At 34.3% G+C, this 18,315-nt stretch overlaps 1 protein-coding gene across 1 annotated transcript in view; it reads right to left on the reverse strand.

Annotated features, from left to right (window-relative positions):
• LOC141325795 (kinase non-catalytic C-lobe domain-containing protein 1-like) overlaps positions 1–18,315 on the reverse strand; it is a 107,521-nt gene that overhangs the window by 41,501 nt on the left and 47,705 nt on the right. The window contains exons 24-26 of the mRNA XM_073834525.1: positions 8,428–8,625; positions 5,517–5,705; positions 2,545–2,655 (exon numbers count right to left, since the gene is read on the reverse strand). Coding sequence (XP_073690626.1) covers positions 2,545–2,655; positions 5,517–5,705; positions 8,428–8,625 — 498 coding nt within the window. The remainder of the gene's footprint in view (positions 1–2,544; positions 2,656–5,516; positions 5,706–8,427; positions 8,626–18,315) is intronic.

Consider the following 18,315-nt stretch of genomic DNA (forward strand, 5'->3'; position numbering starts at 1 on the left):
ACTGAGAGAGAGTTTCACAGGCCTGAGCCAACAGCCGCTGTGCTGCCCTCCGCTCGCTCTGAAAACACACACAAACATGCCCAGAGAAAACAACAACAAGTCACAAAAATACAGGTCTGCACTTCCAAAGTTTTCACTACTTCTCACTGGAGCCAACCTTTACAGACAGAATGGCTAAAAATGTCCTCAGATGTCAATCTGATGAATCCTCTTTTGGTGGAAATCCTTAAAGCATCAAGTGATTCATAAGTAGATCGTCCGTACTCAGATTACTGATTTCAAGTAACTAGTAAAGTAACATTACTTTTTCATTTGCAAGAAAATATCTGAGTTGCCTTTTCAAAAAAAGTAACGCTGGTTACTTTTTGTTTCCTTTATGTATTTAATCCTATTTTATTAACCAGTGTCTTTGCTGCTGACCTCCGTTGATCCAATTCAACCAAACTAATAAGCAAAACTTACTTTAGATTAACAAGCATTTGTGCTTATTTTTCTCATTGCTGAAGAGAGTTGAACTTCCTTTTCCTACAGTTCTACTGTACAGATGTGAATTTACTTTTCCTTCAGCCTCCACTTTTTGGTGTGATAGGCTTTTAGATTTGCTAAAAATCAAGGTTTTTAAATTAAAAACAAACAAACAAGCAAGCCCTGGCCAGATTTGAAAAGTAACGCTAAAGTAAGATAACACATTTTCATAAAATGTACCGTGATTAGAAAGTAGAAAGTAACGCAATATTGTAATGCATTACTTCTGAAAGTATCTTTCCCCAACACTGGTGATTATTATGGTCATACTGGATTAAGAAGAGACTAAAAAGAGCAAGCCATTCACAAATTAGACATCAAAAATGAATTTTAAACAAGCGTTTTGATTCAAATAAGTCTGCCTAACAATCATTCAGATCGTTTAAAAAAGTTTAAGAAGTTTTAAAAGCTTAATGTTTGATAGATCAATCATGTTGTTAGCATGATTCTAACATGATTACCAAGTTGCTAGCATGTTTCTAAAGTGATTAGCATGTTGCTAGCATGTTTATAGCATGCTTAACAATTTGCTAGCATGATTAGCAAGTTGCTAGCATGTTTATAGCATGATTAGCAAGTTGCTACCATCTTTATAGCATAATAAGCAAGTTGCTAGCATGATTAGCATGTTGCTAGCATGTTTATAGCATGCTTAACGAGTTGCTAGCATGATTAGCAAGTTGCTACCATGTTTATAGCATGATTAGCAAGTTGATAACATGTTTATAGCATGATTAGCAAGTTGCTAGCATCTTTATAGCATAATAAGCAAGTTGCTAGCATGATTAGCATGTTGCTAGCATGTTTATAGCATGCTTAACGAGTTGCTAGCATGATTAGCAAGTTGCTAGCATGTTTATAGCATGATTAGCAAGTTGCTACCATGTTTATAGCATGATTAGCAAGTTGATAACATGTTTATAGCATGATTAGCAAGTTGCTAGCATCTTTATAGCATAATAAGCAAGTTGCTAGCATGATTAGCATGTTGCTAGCATGTTTATAGCATGCTTAACAAGTTGCTAGCATGATTAGCAAGTTGCTAGCATGTTTATAGCATGATTAGCAAGTTGCTACCATCTTTACAGCATAATAAGCAAGTTGCTAGCATGATTAGCATGTTGCTAGCATGTTTATAGCATGCTTAACGAGTTGCAAGCATGATTAGCAAGTTGGTACCATGTTTATAGCATGATTAGCAAGTTGATAACATGTTTATAGCATGATTAGCAAGTTGCTAGCATCTTTATAGCATAATAAGCAAGTTGCTAGCATGATTAGCATGTTGCTAGCATGTTTATAGCATGCTTAACGAGTTGCTAGCATGATTAGCAAGTTGCTAGCATGTTTATAGCATGATTAGCAAGTTGCTACCATGTTTATAGCATGATTAGCAAGTTGATAACATGTTTATAGCATGATTAGCAAGTTGCTAGCATCTTTATAGCATAATAAGCAAGTTGCTAGCATGATTAGCATGTTGCTAGCATGTTTATAGCATGCTTAACAAGTTGCTAGCATGATTAGCAAGTTGCTAGCATGTTTATAGCATGATTAGCAAGTTGCTAGCATTATTAGCATGTTGCTAGCATGTTTATAGCATGCTTAACGAGTTGCTAGCATGATTCTAGCCTAATTAGCAAGTTGCTAGCATGTTTAAAGTTAGTACAAGTCTCATTTCAGTAATTTAACTTTCTCAAGCCAACTAAATGATTCATTAAGAAGAAGTGACCCAAAAGAGCAACAAATGCCACTTTTCATAAGCAGAATAAAGAATATGGTTTCATTTGTAAAAATGTTGTATTTTAGAACAAGAAACTTGCTCGAGGGATTTTTTGGGGCCTCAGCAGCAGACAAGACTTTCTCCAAAAGTGAGTTTGGTGCATCCTCAGAGCAGAAAATGATTCATAAATGAGGTAAATGTGTGATATTCGCAGTAGTGTTTGAGTCTGTAGTCATAATGAACTACAGCACGTTAAATCTATATGCCTTGATTATGATAAAAGTGTGTTGATGTACCTGCAGCTCTGCACGTTTGCCAGCGTATCGCTTCTTCTCAGTTTCATTCATCATCACTTGTTGGTCTTCATTCTGGTCCTCGTTCTGCTTTCTCTGGCTGCTCTGCTGGTCCTGAGAGTACAGCGCTCATATTGAGTCTCTGTGAATCAATGCAGTCTGGAGAAAAGCTCTTCAGGAGAGTCAATTAACAGCAGCGAAGCAAATTAGGCCCAGAAGCAGAATTGAATGACCCTCAATAGAGTTTAAACAGGTGGAGAGAAAGAAAATCTATACTGTGACTAAAACGTCGGCTTATTTTCTTTTCAAACTGTCTTAACTACAGCATATAATGACGCTGCTGGATGTGAGACTGTCATTTGTCAGTCAGAAGTATGTTTTATTTTCATGAGAAATAACTGAAGGTTCCCATCATTGCTCCAGGACTTTGGGCGATTACTTTAAGCAATTGTTCAGATTTAAACCAATTTGCTTAAGAACCATTCGGATCAATCTGTGCAGCATTTCAACTTATTCGCTGAAAAGAGGTCACTCAGAAAAGCAATAACACCACTTTTGCACATAGCATTTGCTGCTTTTAATATATCACAGAGTAATGCATAACTAGATAAAACAATTCGTCATGATCAGAAAGTGTGAAAAAGTTTTAAAAAGTTTTAGAAATGGTAGAAATCGTAGCATGTTTTCAGTCAGAGGAAGATTGGAGTTTAAAGTTTTAAAGCTAAAAGGTTGAATGTTTTGAAGGCAGTACAGTCTGTCAGATGGATATATAAATGGTTACTAGCATTTAGCTAACATGATGAGCAAGCTACTAGCATGTTGCTAACATGTTTCTAGCATGATAACATGTAGTTAGCATGTTTTTAACCTGATTAGTAAGTTGCTAGCATGTTTCTAACATGATTAGCATTTTGTTAGCATGTGTTTAGCATGATTAGCATGCTGCTAACATGATTCTAGCATTATTACCAAGTTGTTAGTTTGTTTCTAACATAATTAGCAAGTTGCTAGCATGATTACCAAGTTGCTACCATGTTTATAGCATGATTAGCAAGTTGCTAGCATGAGTACCAAGTTGCTAGCATGTTTCAAGCATGATAAGTACATTGTTAGCATGATTAGCAAGTTGTTAGCATGTTTCTAGCATGATTAAAAAGTTGCTAGCCTGTTTCTAGGATGATAGCATCTAGTTAGGATGTTTTTAACCTGATTAGCATGTTGTTAACATCTTTACCATGTTGCTAGTATGATTAACAAGGCACTATCATGTTTCTAGCATGATTAGCATGTTGTTAGCATGTTTCTACCATGATTGTAACATGACTAACATGTCACCAGTGTGTTGCTAGCATGTTGCTAGCATTTTGTTAGCATCATTACCATTTTGCTAGCATGTTTAGCAAGGCACTAGCATGTTTCTAACATAATTAACACGGTGTTAACATGTTTCTAGTATGATTAGCATTTTGTTAGCATGTTTCTAGCCTAATTAACACGCCTTTTGCATGTTTCTAACATGATTACCATGTTGTAACATGTTTCTAGCATGATTAACATGTATTTTGTAGGTTTCTAACATGATTAGCATGTTGTAGCATGTTTCTAGCATGATTAGGATGTTGTTAGTATATTGTAACATGATTCTAACATGATTAGCATATTGTAGCATGTTTCTAGCCTAATTAACATGTATTTTGTAGGTTTCTAACATGATTAGCATATTGTAGCATGTTTCTAGCATGATTAGGATGTTGTTAGCATGTTTTTAGCCTAATTAACATGTCTTTTGCATGTTTCTAACATGATTAGCATGGTGTTAACATGTTACTAGCATGATTAGCATTGTCGTTAGCATGTTTCCAACATGATTAGCATGTTGTAGCATGTTTCTAATATGATTAGCATGTTGTAGCATGTTTCTAGCATGATTAACATATTTTTTGCATGTTTCTAACATGATTAGCATGTTGTAGCATGTTTCTAGCCTGATTAACATGTTTTTTTGCATGTTTCTAACATGATTAGCATGCTGTAGCATGTTTCTAGCATGATTAGCATATTGTAGCATGTTTCTAGCCTGATTAACATGTTTTTTGCATGTTTCCAACATGATTAGCATGTTGTAGCATGTTTCTAATATGATTAGGATGTTGTAGCATGTTTCTAACATGATTAGCATGTTGTAGCATGTTTCTAGCATGATTAGCATATTGTAGCATGTTTCTAGCCCGATTAAAATGTTTTTTTTTTTGCATGTTTCTAACATGATTAGCATGCTGTAGCATGCTTCTAGCATGATTAGCATATTGTAGCATGTTTCTAGCCTGATTAACATGTTTTTTCTGCATGTTTCTAGCATGATAAACATGTTTTTTTGCATGTTTCTAATATGATTAGCATGTTGTTGCATGTTTCTAGCATGATTAACATATTGTAGCATGTTTCTAGCATGATTAACATATTGTAGCATGTTTCTAGCCTGATTAACATTTTTTTTGCATGTTTCTAACATGATTAGCATGCTGTAGCATGTTTCTAGCATGATTAGCATATTGTAGCATGTTTCTAGCCTAATTAACATGTCTTTTGCATGTTTCTAACATGATTAGCATATTGTAGCATGTTTCTAGCATGATTAGGATGTTGTTAGCATGTTTTTAGCCTAATTAACATGTCTTTTGCATGTTTCTAACATGATTAGCATGGTGTTAACATGTTACTAGCATGATTAGCATGTCGTTAGCATGTTTTCAACATGATTAGCCTGTTACTAGCATGATTAGAATGTCGCTAGCATGATGTTAGCATTAGTAGCATGTGTCTAGCCTGATTAGCATGTTTCTAGTTGCTAGGCTTGGATAGATAGCTAGATAGATGGACAGATAGAGAGATGGATGGACACACGGATGGAGAGATAGATGGAAAACTGTCTATTCATTGCAGAACTATCCATGACGTTTCAGAGGTGATTTTACCGTGTCAGGCTCGTCCCACAGTGTGGATGGGTACAGCGGGTCTCTCTGCTGAGCTAAAATCCTCAGGCACCTTCCCATCATGCCGAGGGAGCGAGCCCTGGTCTCCACACAGTCCAGCGAGAGAGAACTGACCGCTGTGAGGTGAGTCAAAACCACCTGAGCCAGAGACCGGCCCACAGCAGACCAGTCCTGAGGACAGAGGACGACACACTGCTGGAATACAATCTTGAGGATATTTTGCATATAGAATGTGAAGCATGTTTTAGGCTTTTTTATATAATGCAACAAAGTACTGATATATTATTTAAAATTGTTAAGCACATACGTAAGTATTTGCCATGGTATTAGTGAATGTAGTGGTGTAGTGAATTTAATTCAATATGTTTAATAGAAAATCATATATATATATAATAAAAAAATATAACTGTCCAGACAGGATCATTTTCTTTAGCATATTAACACAATTTAACAACAACAGTGTTTGTTGCTGTTTATCTTTGGAATATATATTTTCTATTTTTTCCCTTTTTTTTAAGTAAAAATTATATATTAACTGGGCATTTCTTTATAAAACCAATAATTTTTTAATGTTTTTGAAATAAGAACTCACCAATATGAAAAGCCTGTTTCCGCCACGGAATAAAAAATAAAAAAGGTAATTGCGACTTTTTATCTCATTTCACACATTTCAGACTTTTTTCTTGCAATTTCGAGTTAACAGCTCGCAATTCTGACTTTTTTCATGAAATTATGACTTCGTATCTCGCAATTCTGACTTTTTTTTCTTGCAATTCCGACTTTGTATCTCGCAGTTCTGACTTTTTTTCTCAGAATTGAGATATAAACTCACAATTGCGAGTTACAAAGTCCAGTTCTGAGGAGAAAAAAATCAGATATGTTTACAGAAATGAGAGTTTATAATCTCACAATTCTGACTTTAATTTCTCAGAATTGCAAGTTTATATCTCAGCATTCTGACTTTATATCTCACAATTCTGAGAAAAAAAGTCAGAATTGCGAGATACAAAGTTGTAATTGCAAAAAAAAGTCAAGAATTGCGAGATTAGTCACAATAACTTTAAAAAAAAAAAAATTGTATTCAGTGGCAAAAACAGGCAAAAATACAGTTTAAAAACAGTGAAAAATTATTAGAATTTAAAACAGCTGTTTTCTATGTGAATATCCGTTAAAATGTAATTGATTTCTGTCATGTGCAGCTGAATTTTCAGCATCATTACTCCAGTCTTCAGTGTCACATGATCCTTCAGAAATCATTCTAATATACTGATTTATTCTGCCCTCCAAAGGCAAAGCGCAGTAACTACAAATTTGGTCAAAATTGAGTTAAGGCTTAAAATGGACTTTGTGATAACTGTTTTGTCTTGTGGCAAAGTCTCCAGGTTCAATTTTGTCCCGTTTCAGAGAAACGTTCAGAGAAACGAGAGCGTCAACATGTTTGACTAGCTGTTGTAAAAACTTTAAAGGCATTTTTCTCAGTTTCAGTGTTCGCGTAGTTACTGCACTTTGCCTTTGGAGGGCAGAATTATCAGTGTTAAAAACAGTTGTGCTGCCCAGTATTTTTGTGGAAACTGTGATGCATTTTATTTTTCAGGATTTACAGATGACTAGAAAGCTCAAAAGACCAGCATTCATTTGAAACAGAAATCTTGGTAGGCTGTTTACATACGGCTCAAGCATTTAAGGCCTGATACAAAAATATCAAAGAGCGAAAGAAAAAATCAATGGAGATGAAATGTGAGAGTTGCTTGACTGATAGATTAAACATCTCATCTGTGTTTGACTGACTGCTGAATCAACTGGAGACACACACAAACAAACTCTTCTTTCAGCTAAACATGAGGTTGAGAATAAACTCAAAGCTCTTGTATCACCTGTTAGAGGAGCTCTAGAGATGTTGAATATTTCTCACATAAGCTTACCACGTTTACAGTGCCTTGCAGAAGTATTCATACCCCTTCATTTTTTCCGCATTTTGTTTTGTTGCGGCATTATGTTAAACTGCTTTAAATTAGTTTTCCCCCACATCAGTTTACACTCCATACACCATAATAATGACAAAGCAAAAACCAGATTTGCAAATGTTACAAATGTATTAAAAATCAAACACTGAAATAAGTAGATTGCATAAGTATTCATACCCTTAACTCAGTCCATAGTTGAAGCACCTTTACAGCCTCAAGTCTTTTTGGGTCTGATGTGAGCATCTTTGCACATCTGCATTTGGCAATTATCTGCCATTCTTTGCCTCACCTTTTCTCCTCTCCATCTCTGTCAGCTTGGACATTTTCTAGAGTCCTAGTTGTTCCAATCGTCTTCCATTATGGAGAATGCTTCTGTCAACCTTCAATGCAGCAGATTTGTTTCTGAACTCTTCTCTAGATCATCGCCTTAACACAAGTCTGTCACTGAGCTCTACAGGCAGTTATCTTGGTTTTTGCTCTGATCTGCATTTTCAGCTGTTAGACCTTTTCTAAGAGGTGTGTGTCTTTCTAAATCAGACACATTCAAATGAATTTGCCACAGTTTAACTCCACTCCAAGTGTAGGAACATCCAGAAGCAATATGAATGCTCCTGAGATAAATTTCCAGTGTCCCAGAAAAGGGTATGAATACTTATGCAACGGGATCTTTTCAGTTTTTTATTTCTAATAAATTTGCAAAGTTGTCGTTTGTGCTTTGTCATTATGGTGTATCAGATGTAGATTGATATGGGGAAAAACTAATTTAAAGCAGTTTAACATAATGCTGCAACAAAACAAAATGTGAAAAAAATGAAGGTGTATGAATAGTTTTGCAAGGCACTGTATTTGTGAGCATGTGAAAACAAAATGCATACAAAATACAAAAATGCATGAAGAGTGTCTGGTTGTTTTGGGTATTAGTTTCTCACCCTCTCATGCTGGCTCAGATCAGCGCTGCTCCTCATGTAGTCCTCCAGCGCTCTCTCCACGGATGACTTCCTGTCCCGGGCGATGGATTTCCTCTTCCTCTCTGCACACTGGAGGTCCAGCATGAACAGGGCCAGATCGGCGAGAGCCAGTCTCAGACGGACACACACACGGGCAGCTGGGACGTTACGCCAGCCGGACTGGAGGAAAAACACATGAGAACATTCTCTATAACACACAGAAACAGACTATTAGCATCTTTATTCATATTTAATCATTTATACTGTATTAATATATTTTCTATTTTCATTTTAGTTGATTTTAGCAATTTTGTTGTGTATTTTTGTAATTTGTATTATTATTCTTCAATATTTAGTTTGAGTTATTTTAGTACATCTAGTAAACTAAATTAAAACGAGCCGAATAATACATGGGCCATTCCACCGAATGGGTGCCATTTCCGTCCCCCTATGTACAAATATGCATAAAAATGAACTATAAAATACAATTTATTATTAAACAAAGGTGTCCTTCATTTCATTTAATGCAAATTGAAAATATTTACTTAAAAACCTACCAAAATCACTGAAAATATGGCATTTGGTCACGTCCCAAATCTCGAACGCTACATTTTAACTTATTATATAATCACCCCGTAATTTAAAAATCTTTCCGAAATCATTTTTATTTAGCATTTGTGTGAACCTCCATACCCCATTTGTGCTTTAAATACATTTATTCAAAAATAAATATATATTATAGTAAAGTTATATCATACATCTGGATCTTCTGAAGGCAATGAAATGAGCAGAAACATGCGTTCTCACTTTCTTTTCTGTATACCAGCAATTCCAGCGTTACGGACGTGACATTCAAGGTCAAAACCTGAAATATAAATCCTCATAAATTTTATTCTTTACCAATATATTGAACCATCTCTTTATATTTTTGAAACCCCTTAAAATAGAGTCCAGACATCAGAAAAGTTTCAGTCTAAAACCCTGTTTTATATTTTAAATGAGGGAAATACACATACGTTACGGACGTGACAAAAAAAGACTCGAGTTTCTGGGAGACAACATATTTTGTAAAATTTCTGCGATTTACAGTGCACAAACCAGAAGTAACAATATCTGCCGAATTGACAAGGGTTGGCTATTTACAAAACCTAAAACATCAATTTTGTTTAAATTTTCGCTTTTATGTTTCAGAGGAAAAATCAGCGTTACGGACGTGACATCTCTCCGTTACGGACGTGACCGTTCTGAAAGCGGAATTTATGCGACTGTGGAAATGCGTATAGAATGCTTTAAAAACTTTAACTGAGACGTCTAATAGTAACTTATAGTAAGTAATAAACGTTCGTTTAGGCCATTATTTAACTAATTAATGTATACAAAAATGAGACATTTTAATGTTTTTATTAATAAACTAATGTTTTCTTGTGAGCTGCCAGATGAAATTCACAGTGCTGACTCGCATCTCCACATGCCTATACTGGATGTGGCTTTAGAGAGAAATAAAGCCTTCATATTACATAAACGGAGAGTGTTTAATTTCGTTTTTAATTGGTTCGTTTGAAAGTAGACATTTTAAGCTAGACATATCTCTTGTAGCCTATGTGAGACAGGCTGAGTTCTGGCTCTTTTTTGAGAAACGCTCCAGCCAGAGACAGACCGAGATGGCAGAAAGCGCATCCTGTCTGTCTTTATTTGTAAAAAATAAAATAAAAAATACAAATAATAAAATTAAAAGCTTACGTTATATCAGGTTCGAACTGAATTTTTCATTATCAGAAAAAAATGCTTTATCAGAAAAAAAAGTGATCACGCATGCACCTCCCTGTCATGCATGCGCATTAGTTTTCAGCACAAACCCTTAAATATCAGTAATAAATGAGGTTAATGCTAGAGTTGGGATCCGCATTAAAATAAATTGTCTACACCCGAGACAAACGCAGTTATAACCTGCAAATTGAAGGATATATTTGACGTTTTAAAATGATCTAATTGACCGATGCCGTTCCAATTCGTTGATCATTAGTTGCTGTTAATCAAGATTACGCATATGTCGCAGCATAAACTTGTTTTAATAAATCGCTTATGCATTAAATAATAAAGATACAAAACAGGTTATTAAATATGCTGAATATATTTTGTACAAATATTTATAAAATGGGAAAGCCTAATCTTCATTTTGCATCTGCATAAAATAGTGAATTATTTTTAACATGCAATGATACAAAATAAAACCAAACAAGATTTGTAATGAAGAAAAGAATATTTAGACAAATATGAGTGTTGAAACCCCACAGCACATCTCTTGCTCACTCAGCAGCATGCTCGCAGAACACGCAAAATCTTTCTCTATGCATGAATGCAGCGCAGATAGCGACACAAGTTATTTGAAATACATAAAATGTTTCAATAAGATAATACTGACAATGGAAATTATATGACATTTCAAATAGTTTTGACGATTTTTTCCCTTTAGTCCGCCTGTGCATTTCTGCACAGTAAATGCAGTCCATCTCCGCGCTGTTTTTAGTTGAGAACGCAATTTCTGAAATTTTAGAATGAATTAATTTCTAAAATGTTATGATAGAAAAAAACTCAAACAGGTCACAGTATAATAGAAATACACAGGCTATCGATCATCAACTTGTGTGCAGGCCCGGTTCTACAGGGGTGCTTGAGGGTGCGAAATCAAACGAAATCAATAGCACCCTCAGTTAAAGCTGTAATACTGTCATTTTATTGCAGATTTAGATAACAATCCAGTGAGTAATCATTAAAAAAAAATTATTTTTCTGCTGTAAGCATTAAAACAATGCCCTACCATATTGTAACGCATCAAAGCAGTCAATTAGAGCGTTGCATCCTCGGCCGACTAGCCCGACTTTTTTACACCTCTGGTTGCTGGGCTTCAGGCCAATTTTCACGTCAAAGTTCAGAGGCGGACGGGCACCGGTTTTATCTGTTTTAGGTTTCTCCTTATTTTAATATTTTAGACATCCATAAATTATGGTGAAGAAAAAAATGCCGCGCTGGTGGAAACAACAGGAGACTTCACTTTCGGTTTCACTTTCGAGATCGGGCACGGACTGCAGCGCAGCTGGAACAGATCCGCGCTCAAGCACACAATATGCTGAAAATTGCCACAAAGGTAAATAAATAACACTGAATGTGCCGGGCCAGAAAGAGTAAAGCTTATTTAAATTATATATTAATAAACTAGTGTATTCTGAGTCAGTGTAACAAAAATCCTTTTTGGACGCGCCTTTAAAGAGAAATTTATCTTTTCGGATTACATAATGAGAGAGTTTTTGTTTTCTATTTGTTTTATTTCGTTAAGTAATAATTTAAAACTATTTTATACGGTTTTTTTAAGTGCACACAAATAAAAGTACACCCTTTACAGTTCCGAATGATTTATTAACCTACTCTTACCTTTGTGAGCAAAATTGACAGATCATTTTAAATTGCTTCCACTGAAAAAAATGCACTGGCGCCCATGTCCTGCGTCTTCAGCTTCCACTCTCTGCACAAACTATTGGATATGCGCCTAATACCGCACATTTATCTCTAGGTTTAACGTTTAAACTAACATTGTTTTATACTTGAACTATTTCATATCTATAGATTTTATGCAAATCGTGATGATTTGAGTAGGCAAACTGATCAAATTAACAGACTGCAGTCTACCGCTGGGCGCTGTTCCTTAAAAATAATAATAATAAAATAAAATAAAAACTTATATTTTACGAACAAAAATGCTCCAAACGTTTTTTTTTTTCTAAATTAAGTTAATAAAAAAACGAAAGTATAATCAATTTGCCATTACATACAAAAATGAAGTATTTTGATTTTAAAATAGCAACGCGCGCCATCAGTGTCGCGCCCTAATGTCGACTATGATGGTATAATGTTAGAGCACCCTCATTAATTTAGGAAGCACCCTCAGTGATTTAGTTCTGGAACCGGGCCTGCTTGTGTGCCAGTATGCATATGAATTAATATGAAGCATCTGTAAGAGTCACGTCCGTAACGGTCACGTCCGTAACGCATTATTATGGCTGATAAGAGCAAAGAATTGAGATGGGCTGTTGATCATAATAAGCATGGCCTAAATTGGCTTTGTACAGAAAGTTTCAAGTTAATTGCATTAGTAATTACTAAATTAAATAAACTTAATCTTTAAAACGTTACGGACGTGACACAACGCTGAAGCGTCCTGACGTCATAAATCTAGCCCTTATAAATCCAAAAATCATAGCTGTTTCGACAAAGTGAGTTTATTTACTTTTCATACAGGCCTCCATCTTTCTACAAAATACTTACTGTTGACACAATTAAAAAATATTCAGTCTTTAATCTCTCATTTGAAACCATGAAATACAGTCGAATGAAAATGTAATTTTACAATAGGTGCACCCATCATACGTGGTGGAAAAACATAGCAATTTCCTTCAAATTTCTATTAAAGCACGTTGATGCAGCTAAATACAGACCTAAATGCACAACTTAAACAGGGTTTTGTTCTTTTTGTATAAACTTAATTTTTCCATGGTAAGGTTGACATTTGCGTGGAATTGCTCATACTTCATGATATTGCGAGTGCCATCATACATATTCAGTCCTGTTACCTAAATTATTTCTTAGATGTTACTTTAATAAAATACAAGTCTTTGGTGAATCACCATCATTTGCTGAGTATCCTTACAATATGTGCTCCATATGACCAGATTATATGTATTTGCTAATTTTATCCTACAATCTTAATCCTGTTACTTCTATACTCATATACTGTAACTAAATAACAATAACAGGAATGAGCGATTTATTAATGTAAATATTAGGCTACATCCATATTAATCTGGATACATTTGAAAATGCATTTTTTTCTCAAAGTTTTGGCCTTCTATCCTCACTGAGACAATGTTTTTTGCCCAGAGAATCGTATGGTTGTTCCTGCATTGTTGTTTTATATTAATGCAGACAATGTACTTGCAAGTTCTGTCCTATGGCGATTATGTATTAGACCCAAACATGGCCTTTTTTAGCAGTGAGGTCAGCACACTAGTCAATGTCTAAAACTCTTCACTAAATCACCAAATCATGTGCAGTCAAACCTATATACTAATAAATGCATCACAGAAAATTGATAAGCTTGAGGTTTGAATCGCCTTTAAAATGAAAAAACGGGTTTGTGTATTTTAGAAAAAAATACACCTTGTGTAGCAAAATATTGATTCCTTCATGATAAATATTACTTTTTTTGAGCACGAAACCAACCATTTTTTTTTTTTAAACCAACACTTGCCTGTGGGGAAGATGAAGGAATTTGTTGACATTTTTAAACATGCTTTTGTAACAGGTAACAGGACTGAGAAAAATGTCTCTATCTTCCACTTTAAAATAGTGTAAAATATTAAATAAAGTGACCTGAGATGGACCAATACAGATTTTGAATAGTTATATATGTGTATTACTAGATTTAGTCTTAAAAGAAAAGAAAGAGAATGATTTTTTGGAAGAGTTTTGGAAGCAAATGGCTCACATTTACATACATTTTGTATCAAAATAATAAAATCAGGCAGTCTTCATAATTTTTCCTCAAAAGGTAAAACCTCTGAAACTTTAAACTTCAACACTGAAAAAACGATTCATTGAATTTACTACAATTCTTAAGGTAAGTGGTTGCAATCCATTTATTTTAGCTACATTTAAATAAGAAATGTTTGTAAAACGAAATGACTAATAGTTATCACCTTACTTACTCAGTTGATTGATTATGTTTTTTTTTTGTATTACAAGTTTTCTAAAATGTTAGGTTGAAATACGCAAATGAGCATTATTAAATGAAACATGCGCTAATTTGCATACATTTCAAGTATAAAAATCTAAACACTGAATGAAGTCAGTTTTAAAATTCCTGTTTATTTTTTTAACATATTAGAGTCAAAAGAAGGAATTTTAAGTATCTGATTTCATCACGACATAATTCAGAAAAAAATTAGAATAGACAGGAAACACTTTTTTAATCATTTTTGAGGGAATAAAATGTACAAAATCAAGCAAATTCTATATGAACAAACCCCTCTGTAAAAACCTTCAGGATATAGACAGGAATACAATGTAAAGTGTGGTGTGTGTAAGAGCTACTGAAGTGGAGATTTATGGCTCAGTGTAGGAGAAAAAACTCATTTTGAGAAAACGGCCTTTAAAAACATGCATCATAATTAAAATCTATTGACACAAATAGATAAAGTGCCATAAAAGAAACACTTAACAGTGATTTTGGGATGTTTCTTTCCACTAGTCTAAAAAAAAAAAAACACTATGAAAACCCAAAAGCCCAAAATCTCAAACAGGTGCATGAAAAACAGCACTAGATTCAGTCTTTACAAAAGAAAGAGAATACATTTGTTTTTGGGAGCAAAAGGCACCTATTCAGTGGAATGGCTCACATTGGCATACATTTTGCATCAAAGTAATAAAATCAGGCAGTCTTTGTCTTCATCATTTTTCCTCAAAAGGTAAAACCTCCGAAACCCTTCTAAACAATTTCACTCAGAGCTGGTCACATTATGTCATAAGACAGATAGTTTCATGTTTACATTAATAATAGCATAACATGTTGATGTTTTCAGTTTATTCTATCAGTAATCTCAACTCTGATCTGCTGGAGTCTGACAGCAACATTCACTGAATAAATGTGCATTTCTGACGCTGAATCAACATCCATTGTTATCCGGGTTCTGCTGATTGTTAAAGTCAACACCAATCAGTTCAACCTGACATATTTATCAAAGGGGATGTTAAATGAGAAAACAATGATATTAAATCAAAATGAAGTCATATCTGAAGTGGATTTACTCTGCACTTCGACAAACACATATCTGACTATTCATGAGCTTTACATCTGATCTAGGTGAGAGTTAATGCATTCTGATGAAAATTACAACAAATATCAACATTTGTTGAATAGCATGCACTGGTGAATCACTCCAATTAAAATCAAGAACGTGAATGAATAAAGAACATGTCTTTGCTGTAATTAGTTTGCATTCTTAATTCATGAATGTGAACAACCAGAAAAAACTGTCAGAAAAAGTGCTTCTCATTTGTTTCCTGTGCACACACACACACACACACACACACACACACACACACACACACACACACACACACACACACACACACACACACACACACACACACACACACACACACACACACACACACACACACACAGAAGGGTCCTGATGTAAATCTGGGTTAGAAAGCTGTACAAGTCATGAATTATTCATCAGGGCCACAGACTGAGGAAATACAGGAGTGAAAACAGGAAATGACCCGACAGGAACGACCTTCTCACAAATGAGTCATGTGACGATTGTCAGAACCCTTCTGCTCTTTTGATATTCAATTTAATATTCATGAAAAATGAATTTGTATTTTAGTTTTAGTATATATATATAAATAATATTTTATTTCAATCAGAGCCGGCCCTCCCTATAGGCGAACTAAGCGGCTGCTTAGGGCCCCGCCGCCACTAGGGGGCCCCCACTAGTGATCCAAGTCATTACGTTGCAAAGCGCGTGGCTGTCACTAACCAAGTTTCCATCCAGTTTTCGAACTTTTTTGTTAATCGACAAAGAGAATATGCGTAAAATAAACCTGCGAAATTTGCTGTCCAACCGGCCTTTTACCGATAAAATGGTGTGCATAATGACCTCATCCCTAAAAAAAAAAGAAACCGTGACATAAGATTTGGTGAATCGCAAAAAAAAAAAAAAAAAAAAAAAAAAAAAAATTGCCCTTGAGCTGTTTCCATACATAATTTCGCCTATATTGCGTAAATTATATAGGCTAGTAGCCTGTTCTTTATCCATTTGAAACAAAACCTAATACTAAATGTAAGTGTCAAGAGGTATTTTTTTTTTTACTTTGTTAGACTATTTACTTGATCATCAACAATAATCATAAAAAGGAGCAGTTGTATTTCTATCATTTTTTCTGATTAACTTTTAAATAGGAATGTTAATTTCGATTATTTCTCCTGACAACCGACGGTCATTTTTAACCGTTAACCGACAAGGTTATGTTAAAGTACAATTAAATGAAATTTTAATTAATACGCGGCTGTGACCCATAAAAAATACCTAAATTTGTTTTCCATGGATTAATTTTATACACGCAAAAAGCAGCATAAACAACAGAATGTGAGGATTCACATGGTCACGCACCTGCAGCGATTCTGCAAATGGAGGAAAACATTATAAAAGCTATATAAAAGAAACAAATAGATATGCAAAATATATTTTTCTAAATAAATAATGAATTAACAAAACGAAAAAAAACGTGAAACAATTAGTAGCCTATATCAACCTATGCAGAATTTAGTTTCTTTTTTCTGATGCGCTTTTGAGAAAGCGGCATCCTTTTTGTTTTCTTTTTTACAAAAGCAGACTGTTTGTTTTTAATGTGAATGTGCATAAATAAAATAAATATTTAGAATAGTTTGGAATAATGTCTTACTACTCTTATATGACCACAAACGAAGGAGTAGGCTATTGTAAGTTTCTTCCACTTTTATAAGGGGGAAAAAAATCAAGTGAGCGTGCTGGCGCCTCCTGCGCGCAGTTAAGCATTAGGCTACTAACTGGATCGACAACGCGGCTTCATTGTCAAAATAAAATACAGTCAAACATATTGAAAAACATGCTGTTTTATTTCCTCTCATTTTAGGACAAATCATTTAAATTTAATGGAACGATACTCATAACACAAGAACAAAAATATAAGAAGCTACTAACAAGCCAAAACGAGTTAATTTAAAATGTTGTACTTATCATTCCAATATCCACATAAAACAAGATTTTCAGAACAAAATGAATACATTTTAACTTGCAACGTAGCCTACTAAAGGAACATTAAATTAAGATATGTATGTTTGAGAGGTAACTTGTCAGTTTAATCAAATGAATATGATTTATGCGTTTTTTGAACTGGAAAACGGTGCTTTAACATTAGCAACACGAACAGGGACGCTGCCTCACATTTATTTGCCTCTCTACAAAAAGTGTTTCCAAACAGATTTTTGTGACATTTGAAGTATGGATTAAGAAAGTTAAACGAAAAAAGATTGTTTTGACACATAAGAAATTTAATCGACAAGGCATTTCCATCAGCTATGTCGAAAGCGCAAATTCCGAAGCTTTACATGTTTTTTTTTTTTTTTTTTTGTTTTGTTTTTTTTCCCACAAAAAAAATCTTTGGATGGAAACCTGGCTACTGGCAATACTCGATTTTTTTGCATGCTTTTGCAAGGCAGGGCCCCAAAATTATCCTGCTTAGGGCCCCCAGATGAACAGGGCCGGCCCTGATTTCAATCCAAAATAGCTGTTTTCAATGTGAATATATTTTAAAATGTAATTTATTTTTGTGATACAAACCTGAATTTTCAGCATCATTACTGCAGTCTTCAGTGTCTTCATGACCCTTCAGAAATCATTCTAATATGCTGATTTATTTATTTATTATTTAGTGAAGTCTTTTGTAACAATATGAAATCTAAAGGTTTGAAGTCAGTAAATGTTTATTCGTTCTTTTTTTTGAAAGAAATTAATGCTTTTATTTAGCAAGGATGTGTTCAATTGATAACAAGTGATAGCAAAGACGTATGTTAGAAAAGATTTGTATTTTGAATAAATGCTGTTTTTTTAGTCTTTTATTGATCAAGAATCCTAAAAAAAGAATCAGTTTCCAGAAAAAAAAAACCCACAAAGCAGCATTGTTTCCAACATTGATTATAACAGTAATTATTAAGCATATTAGAATGATTTTTTAAGAATCATGTGATACTGAAAACTAAAGTAATGGCTT

This window comes from Garra rufa, chromosome 2 (genome assembly GCF_049309525.1).
Source record: "Garra rufa chromosome 2, GarRuf1.0, whole genome shotgun sequence".
Classification (NCBI taxonomy): domain Eukaryota; kingdom Metazoa; phylum Chordata; class Actinopteri; order Cypriniformes; family Cyprinidae; genus Garra; species Garra rufa.